The sequence below is a fragment of the Scomber japonicus genome, chromosome 5 (genome assembly GCF_027409825.1).
Source record: "Scomber japonicus isolate fScoJap1 chromosome 5, fScoJap1.pri, whole genome shotgun sequence".
Taxonomy (NCBI): Eukaryota; Metazoa; Chordata; class Actinopteri; order Scombriformes; family Scombridae; genus Scomber; species Scomber japonicus.
In genome coordinates, this window is record NC_070582.1 from 21,355,556 (window position 1) to 21,369,925 (window position 14,370).

Genomic DNA, 14,370 nt, shown 5'->3' on the forward strand with positions numbered 1-14,370 from the left:
ACACTTTTTTATTTGTAAATTCTGTGCATGTACCATTATCATTAATCAAATGCACACAACATTTTTTCCTCTCCTTTGTTTTTAGGAAAAGGGGACTTATTGAGTAACACTAAAGATCCTGACTCATGTATGAAAGATAACTGCCCTGTTTCCTCATCTAAATCTGTTCCTGGTAAGTTTAATGTTTGAGTGACTTTCTTTTTTTCTTTTCTTTGCACAACACCCAACCCATAGTAAAAGTCACCATTGAGTGGACAAGTTTTAAGATTTAGTCATTTGACTGGGCTGTGGGTGTGGATGTGACCTTTTCGACAGTAGTCAGTTCCTGAAAGGTTACTCAGACACACACACACACACACACTGAGAAACACACACGAACACATAATCATACAGTGTATCTCACACTCTCACACACACACACACACACACATATACACACACACACACACACACACACACAAACACAAACACAAACACAAACATGCACACACTCACGAAGAGGACACAAAGAAACTTTGAGGCAGAGGGGGTGACTCACACTCATGTTTGTTCTCCTGCGTCTCCATGGATCACCTGCACTATAGGGGCACACACGTGATCTCATCCACATACTTCACCTCCTGTTTCTCCTCAACAGTCATGCTGTGAAAGCCATTTCCTATTTACAGTATATGTACATTTCATATTTGAAATAAATAATATATAACATTTCTTCATAATTTATAGCAATCTTATTCTTCTCATTTTTTCCCTGTTTTATCCTTGCTTTTGAGGATGTGTGGGAGGTGGTGTTGTCATGTTGATCTCACACCATTATCAGATGTTTCTATGTAAAAGTGTTTAATTGTCAGAAAGTCAGCTGAGGGATGTTTCCCGTATTAAGTAAGACTGTAATAATAACCTTTTTTTTTCTAAATTTGAGTTTTATTTAAATCTTTTACACATCCTTAATTCACTTATATTTAACTCAGCTCAGACTAACTTCAACTGAGATTAATGGTTTGAAAAATGTGTTTTAAGTCATGGAAATTTGATTGATTCTTAAGTCATCAAATAAGAAAAACTAAATAAAGAAAAGGGTACTTCAGATGATACATTTTAAGCCTGTCAAGTTAATTATGTGTAATTTCCACTTTGTTGGGTGTTACTGGCTGTCCTTATAGCTTTCACAACAGGTTGGTACTGAACATTGAGTCTCGTCCTGTCTAATGTTGTTATGTTTTCTCTTAATTTATTTTCCTTCCTCCTGTGTCACTTAAATTCTGCCTAAATCTGCCTCACTCTCCGCTCACATGTTGTCCTGTGTGTCTGGTTATAGAAGAAGACGATGGGATAGAGCGGGTGTGCGACACTCTGCTCATGTGTATAATCACAGTGTTGAACCAGGGACTACGTAATGGAGGTGGGGTAGGAGACATTCTCAGAAGACCCTCCAAAGAGGTATGAGAAACGTCCAGTAAATGAACGTAAATTAGCATTCACTTTTTACATTAAGATATTTTTTCTACACTCAGTCTTTATTTTCATTGTCTGAAGCTATAAATAAATGGCATGGCACATCAGCTTCTGTTTAAGATGAAATTCAAATCTTAGAAGTTTAATATAATGCATTTTCCTCCATATTTTACATATCATTGGACTATCCAGGAGCCTCTGTTTGCAGCCCGTGTGGTATACGACCTTCTATTCTTCTTCATCGTTATCATCATTGTTCTTAATCTCATCTTTGGTGTTATCATTGACACCTTTGCGGACTTGAGGAGTGAGAAACAGAGGAAGGAGGAGATCCTGAAAACCACCTGTTTCATCTGTGGTATGTACAAACCTGTGGTTCACTCAGTGCTGTATGAAAAACACTGCACAATATATTTGGAAAAATTATATAATAGTTCATGTCTTGCAGGGTTGGAAAGGGACAAATTTGACAACAAGACGGTTTCCTTTGATGAGCATATCAAGTCTGAGCACAACATGTGGCACTACCTTTACTTTCTGGTTCTGGTGAGGGTGAAGGATCCGACTGAGTACACTGGTCCGGAGAGTTATGTGGCCCTGATGATCAAGGTCAGTACCTCAGTAACGCAGTACCTTTCTGATTCGGTTTTATGCATTAAAGGGTGCATCATTAATTAGTGAACCACGCTTTTATGCAAGCTGTAAAATGGTGTAATGAGTTAGAAATTTGAGACTGTTCTTTGCCAGCTTTTCCATAGCACATACAAGGTTGAAAGATTTTGTTTATTATTCCAGGAACATGCGGACAAACAAGCACATTCATTTCACATCCTACATTTTTGCTGGTGAGCTGTGCCAGCAATCAGCACACAGATGTCATAGTTATGGTGTTTAAAAGTTGTGCAGCCTTCCTAACTTAGCAGACTGGCACAGTGTGTTAGAGAGGCGTGAGGCTCTACAGCAGACGAGTGATCGAAAAAGGAGACAGAGCCTCCAGGCCTGGGCCATGACTCCCAATTTATTCTCCTTCCCCCTCACTGCTGGAGAGAGATGGGTCTCTGTGCTCAGGTAGTCTTCTTAACCTGCTAGGACACACTGTGGTTAAATAGTAATTAAACCCAGTCCAGCTCTATTATCATCAATGCACCAACTTGCTGCACTGACACACAGACAAGAAGTTGAAGGATGTAAGGACAACTAAAGGTGTTGCCATTAAGTTAATGGATTCAAATGAAGTCTCAGTGCACAATGGCACATTTTGTGATTAACATTCGACCGTGATGGGCATAAGAATGGTCGCATTATAATGAACAATTTGCATAACAAACAGGTGACAGACATCAAATTAATATGCATCAGCAGGTCCTCCAACAGGTCATTTCTCTGGTGCCAGGCCAAGGTATTGCTGTATGATGAGGTAATGATGAGTCAGGTATTCATATTAACACCTCTTGATAAGCTGCAGAGCAGAAAGACTCACAGGAAAGTAATACACTCTATACTAAAGCCATTTTATTTAATTGTGTAGCACGTATGTGTTTTATAAAGTTATATTCTTTCATAATGCTCACAAAGGGGCACAGCAATGTTAGAGTGAGGGTTTCTGGCATAATTTCCGCTATTCACATCACATGGAAAAGGGACAAAAAATCCCCGCTAGGCACATGCTCACATCAAACCAACATGAGGAGCCCCAAACAAAAATTTGGCAGAAAATGCTGTGTTTATATAGCCTGGGTATACCCATGCTCTCATTCCAGCGAGATTCTACTTCGCTCAGAAAGTTAGCATGGCGGCCACGGAGTTGCAGCAACTGTTTGAAGCAGCAGTAGATTGTGTGCTAAATAAATTGGAAGGCAAGTTCACTTTGAAAATAGAACAAAAACTTGCGCTAAATAATCTTTCCTTAATAAAAAGGAAGTGTTCACGCTGCTCCCTACAGGCTCTGAATACCTCATCGTCTATCGTTGATATGATTGGCTGTAAGTTTGTCCAGTAGCGTACAGAAGCATTTGATCGACATTCGTTGATCCCGCCTCAAATACAAGAAAATGAACGGCCCCTCACCAGACCCTACCTCAATCTCACATGAGATTGAGACGTGGTCTGGTGTTAGCCAGGCTAATATAGGAAGCCATCACTGAAATATAGGAATATATGGAATATATGGAAGAAAACCCCTTTAAACCCTTTTTTATCTCTGAAGTTGCACCATGGAGTTTAATAGACAGATGTGGTTAAGTAAGGTCATATCTGGTTTTGAGAAAAATGTCTCTGCAACTATCAGATAGATTGCTATGAAACTTTCATTCATTCATGTCAACCTCAGGATGAATTCTAATAACATCCCCTTAGACTAAATGTAAGTCAGCATACTGATACTTTTTTGCTTAAGTGTGCCGTTTTGCTCAAAGCCCCTCTGCATGTCTGTAGACCTGCCTCAAATACAGTAAGTTACTTTGGATTAGCAAATAAGTGCAGTGACAGAAGATGTAAAAGAAAAAGAGCTACATTTGAAAATGGAGTCCATGTTGTTGATTTCTTGTTGATATCTTTCCTCTCCACACCGCAGGCATGAGTAGGATATAGGGATTTGACTTGACATGTAAGAGAGTCTGTGTCTGTGTCTGTGTGTGGCAGGTGGGAGGGCACCAGTGTGCAGTTGGGGCTCCACATGTTAGTCCATTTTTATCCTAATCTCCTGCACTACTGCACTACAGTTTTTGGGCCAACAATTCATTCAAACATGAAGCTACTTGGCTAATTAAAACTCGGACCTCCCACATGTTGGAAAAAGGCTGAAACATGATGACCTCAAACACACACATGCATGCATGCACAGACACACACACGGAATCTGACTTTCAAAATGAGTGCATGTGGTTGGGTAGGATAGAGTGATGTGGTGGTAAGCAGCATAATAGGATCATGTTACACTGTCTGATGGTGTGCTGTGCATGCAATGTGAATCTGTGCGCGGGTGTTTGTGTGTAAAATTATGACAGCGACTACAGGCCTAGCAGGTACTGCAGCAGCCACAACGCTGTTACATAACCCATCTCAAGTGGCCTGCTAATAGCTCAGCCTGCCTGGCACGTGCTCTCCTGTCCCTTTCTCTCTCTCTCTCTCTCTCACACATACACACACACATACACACATACAGAGTTGCCATCACATCATGAACCCTTCATTTACTTAACAACACACATGTGTCATGCTGTCTGTAACAAAAGCAACGGCTGAATAGAACAGGACCCTGCACCTGTGATGTAAAGTTAGGGCAGAGGTCAAACTTTGTCTCAAGAGAAAGAGCCTGTGTGTGTGTGTGTGGGTGTGGTAACTGTAGAATGTGATACTATCTTTCCACTCATAGGGTACACTCTCTGTTTACGTGTGCTGTTGTTGTATCTCTCAACTCTCATATTTATCTTTGTGGTTGTTGATTATATGAGTTGTAGCACTACGTCATTCAACAGCTGGAACTTTGTTATTTTTAGTTTAAATTCCTGACCAAAGTGCAGTACTGCATACAAGATAAATAATCTATGTCACTGTGGACAGAGTGCAACCCAAAATGCAAAGAGCAACAGTAATGTTTCATGTGATTTTAATAAAACATGGTAGCATTTTCCTTTAAGAATATCCAGAGCATAACTCTATTTCATGATAAATACATTTAATGATTATTCCTTCAATAATTTGAATAATGAAGTCCCTGAAATATATATACAATAATAACAATTGCATGCTTAAAGTAATTACAGTGCATTGTGGTGTCTTTAGATATCTTATTTTTTCTGACCAACAGTCAAAAAACCCATGAGTAAAAATCTTCACATGTAAGCATCAAATGTTTGAATTTTTCTTTGATGAATGGATACTTTTTCTGTTGATCAGCTGTGGTTATATATTACCAGCTATCATTACTATTACTATTATTATTTCTGCACTCCTTTATATTTCCTTTATATGTACCATTTAGACCATGTTTAGACAGGGCTTGTCTTATATGTAAATTAACAAGTAGAAAGAATTATAAGATGTTTAAGAAGAAAAGGGATTATAATAATGTCAAACAGTTGCATTTATTTTAAAACATTATTATAAATTAAATACATTTTGGGGAGAATTTTTAAGCTAGACAGTAACGTAGACAAATAGAGACGAGACTGCTAATTTTAGCTTCACTGGCCCTTGTCTAACACTGGAAACATCTGAGGTTGTTCCCACAGCCTGTGTGCAGCAGCGATCTGACTTTTTTTTGACAGCTTTTTTTTTGTTGGTTAGTTTTTTGTTGTTGTGGTGTTTCTGTTCAGTTGAAGTGCAGTACGTGGTGAAACACACTAGCAGTATGGTGGCGGCAGCAGAGTGAGAAGCACATGAATATCTGTAAATTCATGCTCACTTTAAATTGATCACTGAAGCAACACTAAAGCTGACTCATTCAGACAGTACAACACACAGTGGACTACTGTACAATCCAATGAAGAGCAACAAGATAAGAATGGGGCAGTTTAGAATTCTATACAGTCACACATTAACTTTATTACGTTAATTTAGAGATGATGCTTCAACCGACATGAGCAATTGTACATTGAAAGCAGATACTGTGTTCATCCCTGGTAATGTCTCTTTTTAAATCTTTGAGGTTACTTAATCCATCAGTTATGGATGACTTTATAAAATGAGCATCAGATCGCCCTCAGTGTCAGAGATGTTGAAGCTTTGTGTTTGAGCTCACAGAGCCTTCACTATGTCCTCCAAGCTGTGAGAAAGAAAACTATTCTATTCATTCATCAACGCCTCAATGCCAAAGGTCCAAATTAGCCCAAGATTCCCAGGCGCAAGCTCTTATAGAAAGACTTGATTCATAATGTGTAGCTCAGCAGTCATACTTAATCAGTCTAACTGCTTCTCCTGTAATCAGGGATGCAAAAGAATTATATTTAAGAGTACTGATAGCTAACTTTAATGTTGTTCAGAGTAGAACATTTTGAAGTAGAGGATTACTATAATAAAAGTTTGATAAAGAGTTAAAGTATATCTTTATGCAGTAATCTGATTAAGATACACTTTGTTAAATATGATAACCGTAAAAAGACCAATGTGGCATCCTGACAATAACAATCCTAACCTGCTTACTGTATGGTGTGCACGTAAGTAGATAAAAAGATACACTAAAATCTGTAGTTTTACATTAAACTTCCACACTTGCCAGAGTTGCTTTCTCTTTTAGCTAGCTACTTTAAGCTACACTCATGGCAGAAATTAAAGAAAAACTGGTACAGGCCATTTTGCTGGCATAGTTTGGGTCCACTTGTCCCTTTATATGGAAGGCTCACTGCACATCTTGTTCTGAATGATTATGTTTATCCTATGATGAAACATTTATATCCTGGTCTCTTCTAGGATGACAATGGCCCCATCCTAAGGGCCCCATCTACAGTGACATTATATCATTGACAATGCAAATGACTGATAGAAAACAGAAAACAGACTGTTTCAAAAAAGTTGTTTTTTTTGGTGCATGTCCCCCGTGCCTCCCCTGGCAATATGCTGCCCTGGGCGGCTGCCCATACTGCCCATATCTAAATCCGCTACTTAAATTACTAATATGATAAGACAATATACATCTGAGTCTGACAATCTGAGTCTGAGATGACCTGTACAAAGGATAAACCCTTCATGTAACAACATGACCTTAATGGACTGGTTCCCATTTTTTCAAGTCTGTCCTAAAAAACAGTCAGGTCCCCATATGAACACTTTGTCCCCCATCAATTACACTGAAAACACACTTGGAAGGCATCTTCTAATAATCAGTATGAACAGAGGTAATGATTGTAGTGATGGTGATGTTTTAAGAAAGGCTTGAAAAATGATGAACCTACCTTGTAATTTTCTTTGCCATCATCCTCAGTTCAAGAATGACATGTATTTTGCAACTAGTGGTGAATATTTGATATTGGCAATGCGTGTTTTTGTATGGTGTGTAATGAGCATTATGGCTTCACAGACTCTAACCTAAAATTATTGTTTTGATTATTGTTAGTTGTGTAATGCCATGAAATGAATCACAGGCCTAAATGTCTGTTTTATAAAAACAGCTAAATATGTCATGAATTTGGAACAATTTTCTTTTCTTTTACTTTTACTTTTAATATACATGTATATAGAATTAAAGCAAAGTTGTCTTGCTGGTCATCATGTAATAATGGTTGTCTAATGATTAATGATAGAATAGGTGACAAAAGTATTAACACACTTATTACCAGAGTTGTTTTCATACTTTGGAGCAGAAATCCCATGATATCACGGCCATTAATGTCCCACTCAGCAAAGTGTGATAAACTCATTAAGTAAATAAACAACAACAAATAACTCACACACTCCACATTCCTCTGCATCCTCAGACTCCACTTTTCTCATTCTCTCCTCTCTGTCCTCAGCGTCTTACACTCTGATCAGTCTTTCTTTCCCTGAAGTCTGCTCTTATATAAGAGTAGGTGGGAGAATACCTCACTCCTCCTACTGGACTTACTGTGGTGCCAGTCAAATCCCACTCAGCACCTTTTTAAGTAATTTTTATCAGAAGAACTGGCAAAGGAATATTACATAAGATCAGCTGATGGCGGTTTGTCTCACTTTCAGGGACATGCGTGTTGTAAAACACACACTCTTGCTCATATCCTGCTATGAACACATCCATACAGATGCACACCAACAGTACACACACCCACACAAACACAGACGCACTTAAGTCCATTACATAATGCTATAGGTTCATTTTGCTCCCTGTTTTCTCATGTCGTTACTGCAAATGGTTTGCTCTGTCCACTGCACTGTTGGAAAAACAGATAATAAATTATATGTCTGTTTTGCATATGAGCATACACACACACACACACGCAGACACAGACACACACACACACACACACACACAGATACAATATAACACTAGACTCCCAGTTGTGTTCTTGATAGACGACAGTGACTCATCCCCACATCAACAGTGTGTTTATGGAGTGGGTGAGAATTGAAATGCCAGTTACTGTTCATTTGGTGTATAATTGCTTTCTGCAGTATCCAAGAGATAGCAGTGCTGGTTAAAAAAATGTTACACTGTCAAGCGCAAAGCAGAGAGCAGCTTCCATTCCGATGGAATGATTAATATTAAACCTTCACGCCCTTCTCCTGTTACCAATACCTCTCTGTTTACTCTCCTCCTGCAGTCTGGTTTTAGCACTGTAATGCTCCCCGCATGTCTATGCAAATCCTGCTTGTCATTGTCTGAGCCAACATACTGTTGCTGCTGTCTCTCTGACCTACTGCGTCAGCTTTATTTCAGCCTTTTATGCCTTTAACCTCTCACTACTTCTCTCATATTCTATTTCCCCCTTTGGTCTCCCAGGAGAAGAACCTGGAGTGGTTCCCCCGAATGAGAGCCATGTCTCTGGTGAGCAGCGAGGGAGACAACGAGCAGAATGAGATGCGCTCTCTGCAGGAGAAACTGGACAGCACTGTCACTCTGGTAGCTCAGCTCTCTGGCCAGCTGGCTGAGCTCAAGGAACAGGTAGAGTGCCATTTCAGGCCGTTTTCATACTGTAGTGAGAAAAACTCTGATATGAGCACTGTGATAGTCTAAACTGCATGACTAACTCATAACATTAAGCAAAAGTTTCCTGTTTTTAAAAAAAAAGGCAAAACACGTGCTAGCTGACCTTGAGACTCCTTTCACCTCAAAACACCCGCGGGGCAAGAGGTCACATGTAAGAGGAAGCGTCAGCAGTCTCATTTTGCTCTATATATCTCTGCACAGAGCAGTCTAGCTCTAGATGGATTCTATCAGACCTTTGATGCTCCTGAACGCAGTACGACAGGTGACTATCACGTCAGCAATCAAGGCAACTGAGAGCCGCCAGTGAGCCTCTGGCTGTTTGGATGACTAGCTCTGCTGCTGCAGTGTGACTGTTCACTCTTATCACCTGCCTCCCATGCATGTGATTCCAGTCACAGGCCTGTCCTTGTTCCTCTTCTGCCAGATGTGTGAAAACAGATCCTGCTGGGGGAGGATCACACTCCAATAAACAAAACAACAACCTATGTCGACCTCAGCAAGCAGTAAAGTCTGTAACATCTCCCTGCTGGCCAGCATCCTGGGTTGAACCCCTTTCACAAACAAGTTTGTGTGCTGTTGTGGTTCCCTTGCGCAAGAGCCTTATCTCTAAATCTGCATCTTGGGTCAACTTCAGGCTATCTTATTCTCATCTAGGTTTACAGTGATCAATACTGACTCATCTGTAGTCATTGCGTTAGTCAAGAATTTCACTCCACCTTTATTATGAACAAGACATTTGGCAAACACTTCATGAAGTGAGTGTAATTGCAGTGAATTAGGTGAGGCCCAATCACAGCTCTGCAGTCATGAGGGGAGGCCTGCAGGTCTCAGTGTTTCTGCCTGGGAGGAAGCTCCTGCAGCTCTTCCCTTATTACAACCTATACTTGACCCTCTTTATATATCACAGTGTGTGTATGTGTGTGCGTGTACTCTGTGTTTTTGTGGGTTTCACAGTTCTGCACCATGAACACAGTTTCCTGTAATCTGCATGTACAGTTCATGGTTTACAGAGCTATTGGCCTTCATACTGTATGTGACGTCAATGCTGAAACCATTGCAAATGTGATGGCTGTGAGAAATCAGGCGCTTCTGATTCATGAAATCCCCCCCCACTCTTGCTTCCAACGTGCAGGTCACACTTCTGCACAATAATAGTCCCACACGTGATGGTGTCCTCTAAAGTTTCCAGGGGACATTTTGGTTTCCAGTCATAACAGCAGTGCTGAACAAAGCAATTTGCATACAACTATCTTTTATAATGTCTAAGTCAAATTTTGAAACGGAAATTTAAAATGAATACTAAACTGTTACAGAATACTTGTTTGCAGAGTTTGAAATTAGTAATCCAGTTTCATTTCTAAAGTAATGAGCCAATGAGTCATTTTGTTTCGTCTAAATAAATGTACACACTCTTGGAGTAGAGATTTACAAAGTCATTTTACCTACACTCCAAGTTCAAATACATAAACGTTCCCCTCTGGAATGCAATTATGAACATAGTGGGAACATTTTGTTTTGCATAATAAAGTGCCTATTAGAACAGTAATAGCACAAATACAGGTTTGCAGATCATGTGTATGCTCGATGCAACGGTTGATGTTTTTTTTTCTCTGTCTCCTCCACAGATGACGGAGCAGAGGAAGAACAAGCAGAGGCTTGGATTCTTGGGTCCCCCTCAGCCAAACCACCACATCCCAGCTCATTGAGGGGCTCAAGGCTCAAACGGGACACAAAAACCAGCCTCTCAACTGCAGGCTCGCAGTATGAACTAGATAGAAAAGCAGACACATAAACTCCAGCCTTAAGAACAAGATCTGTGCTTAGATGTACACCTACAGTTACTAATGTAAAATTGCAAGAAGTCAGCAGCTGCTGACATGTAATTTTTGACGTAGTGCCTTTTCTATGATACATACACTGCCTTATATGATACAACCTGTGCTTTATGAGCTCACTCAGTCATTACGAGCCCACTTTACAGACTGTCTGTGCACACTCTGGTATGCAGTGGGACTGGCTCTGTGAATGATTGGCCAGACATGGCACACATCTGCCAGTGTAGTGTTAGTGTGCCAGATTGAGGTCAAGAAAAAATGTTAAGGTAAGGTTAATGGAGAAGTGCTGTTAAGTCTGTGGATGGCCTTCACTTTGGCGTGATTCCTTGACTGTCTCAGTGTTGATGTGTCAGTGAGCGGACAGACCGCTTTCACAGAGATCAGTGATTGGCTGTCAACTGAGAAGATGTTTTCATCACTGATTGGCCCCCTGGGGAAGAGTGTGTCCACTAATATTAAGTATTCTCCCCTTTACCTTTTAGATTTCTGCTTGAATTTATAAGAAAATGTGTTGTTCATAACTGGAGTATTATTTTTGCATTTTGGAAAAGGAATCATGCTGCCTCACTCATTAAGTACATTGCAATAGCTGAAAATGCACTTTTTTAAAAGAAAAAAGGGAAAAAGTTAAGCCTGTAACTGGAGACATTAGTTAGTTTTGGGTATTATTTTCGCATCCTCCGTACTCTGTTTAAAAATGCTTTCACTGCACCATTTCAGTTGCCTTTTTACAGATTTCTACAGAGTATATAAGTAACAGAAATGTGAATAAAAATAATGATTACGTGTGTGCAGAACTTACTTGAAAATTCTTTTATGTCTAAATCTAATATTGGTACATAATGTAGTATGGACTGGAGATGGTATGCTTACAGTTCCTTGTTACAATATGAACATCCTCATTTCCTTGGAGATGTCAATTAATAATGTAATATTTACTGTATTTGCTATCTTCATCTTCTACTGTTTCTTAATTTTGTGTTTGTAAATCATTCTCACTAGTCTCTTGGACTAGTCTCTTAAGTCTGAACTTGTGTTTTTAAACTTGCACATACTAAAGGCAAAGTATGAGTGCATGCACCTGATGAAAACTACTTTGACACTTTTTGTTTTAAACAAAGTGTATAGAAACATGTATTTTATGTGGTCAGATGTTGTAATAAATTTGTAACGAGACTAACTGGTGTGGTTTTTAGTCTGCAGCTAGCCTCAGTCCATGTTGTTGTTGTTGTTGTTGTTGGGGATGACTGGGTACTATCCAATACTCACCCTGACCCCATACCAGCCCACCCACACACCCACACACACATTCACACTTGGACTTGTCCATGAAGGGAGCAATGGATCAGGATTATATTTCACCTCATGCAGCACGGGTAGTCATCTAATATTAAAAGCAGAGTTCATAGATATATTGTGCATGCTGTCACTGTACCGCTTTTGTTTTGCTCATCTTGATATTTCGTTGCAGCTAATTAATACTGCTGCTGATAAAATGCACAGAGAATCTGAACCAGACTCTGGAATTTAACCTTTGTTCTCACATCAGTCGGCCTCATGAGAGTTTAATACTCTTTAAAATTGAATGAAGTAATTAAAATACAGATTAGACCAGCAGATGTGGAAACTAATCATCTGAAGTTACTGTGTTCAGTTCTTCTGTCTTTTCCAAGCCTTATTTTTATTTGTGAAATGAATTCCTTCACCAGTATGAGGCATTGGTCACCGCATATCCATCCACATAGTTGATAATATAGCATCACTTGTGTAAATGGATTATTCAAAGCTGTAGGCTGGTTGATTATCTGCATGTGTGTGCTTGTGTAACACATTTGAGATAATATATAAGAATCACAGAAAGGCTTCAACTGGTCTTCTATCCTGTCCTGTCATTTACCCTCTACAGAGAGGCCCATCCGTCTTGGCTCCAGTCCGCTGTTTACGCTGGCAGGCCTGCATTTGCTCCTGCTGCCTGTGACAGCCATTAAAATTAGCTCACGCAGTGCCATAATGGTGAGCAGCTGTCACTGCGTAGACAAGAAGGGTGAAGTGCAGCATTACTGGAATGTATTGGACTCAGAGAGGGAGGGTAGGGGAGACAGTAATACTAGGACCATCATTACTGTCTGGCAAAGTCTTATTGCCATCGTGTGACACCAAACAAACATCCACTGCTCAGATCTGCATCACTTCCTAAACAGATCATTTTTATCAGCAGAGATTTATGTTTGGACCAGGAAGAGAAAGCATTTAACTTTGGTGTCTACTTACCAAAGAACTTTTTAAATCACTTGGGAAAAATCAGCTTAGGAAAATAGGAGGATCGATTACATGTCATCCTCATCCTCTCAGAACACACTGAACCTTTTAAATACACATGAGCAGTGCATTAAAAAGTTCATTTTTGAATCTCTTTGCAAGCCACCGTTTAAATTCACGTGCTTAGCTGGTGTGTATTTAAGAGTGAGAGTGAGAAAAACACCCAGAGAAAGTCAATAAATACAAGGCAACGTCCCAAACTCTGGCTGGAAGCAGCGGTTTGTCCACTTGGAGTGAGGCAGGCATTTTGACTCTTACATGAACTGTTTCAGACAGAACTGACATCTCACAATAACACATTTAAACTATAAATTGAAATTAAACTAAATATTTAGCCAGATATCAACAACATATACTCCAGAGAGACATTATCAGCTGCATTATGAAGATATTGAATAACAGTCCAGTATGTTGTTATCAGGTTTCTGTGAACGTTGTTGTCATTTGTGTCAATACACATGTTGATCTTCTTTCCTCTACTCTCTCCTCTATAGACTCACAGCTGTGTCAGTGGCCACCAGAATCAGATACCACTCAGAGTTTTTGCTCTGGAAGATCAATTGACCACACAGAAAGTTGTCACTGAGCAGGAAGAAGAGGGCGGAAGGTCCCTCCTTGCTGTCATTTTTATAAATAAACATGCCCCCATGATGACTGGCATGTGACTTCCTGTGTCTGGGTGCAAGATTGAGCCTTGGTCGTCACATGATGCATTGACACCATAACACAACACGGAAAAACACTTGTCTGTCATCCATTACATGCAGCTGCAGTACATACAGTGTGTGGTTATATGTGAAATGCATCATTTCATGCAGAATGAAAGAACTTGTTGGTTTTTGCTAATATTGTAAACTGTTATCTAACAGAGCTCCATCATCACTCAAAAAATCCTAATGATGTTTCAGATGTTAGAATGAAGGATTGTTGTAATGTGTTGCTTGATTTCATTTTCAAAAACAAAAAAAAAGATGGTTTATGGTTGAAAGACTTAGATCTATGAATATGTGATTTTGCAAGTAATACATTTAAATTGATCATATAGTATTGATTTGCTGTGGTAGAAGTGGAAGTAAAAAGCCACACTTTCATAGGAAAGGAAACATTCAGAATAAATATATTGGGAAATGAATTTACAGATAT

At 39.5% G+C, this 14,370-nt stretch overlaps 1 protein-coding gene across 1 annotated transcript in view; it reads left to right on the forward strand.

Moving 5' to 3' along the window:
• Positions 1-12,084, forward strand: part of itpr2 (inositol 1,4,5-trisphosphate receptor, type 2) — a 55,256-nt gene extending 43,172 nt beyond the window's left edge. Inside the window, 6 exon segments of the mRNA XM_053318855.1 lie at positions 86-172; positions 1,319-1,440; positions 1,648-1,813; positions 1,904-2,064; positions 8,867-9,028; positions 10,699-12,084. Coding sequence (XP_053174830.1) covers positions 86-172; positions 1,319-1,440; positions 1,648-1,813; positions 1,904-2,064; positions 8,867-9,028; positions 10,699-10,779 — 779 coding nt within the window. The 3' untranslated portion in view covers positions 10,780-12,084.
• Positions 12,085-14,370: the final 2,286 nt, after the last annotated feature.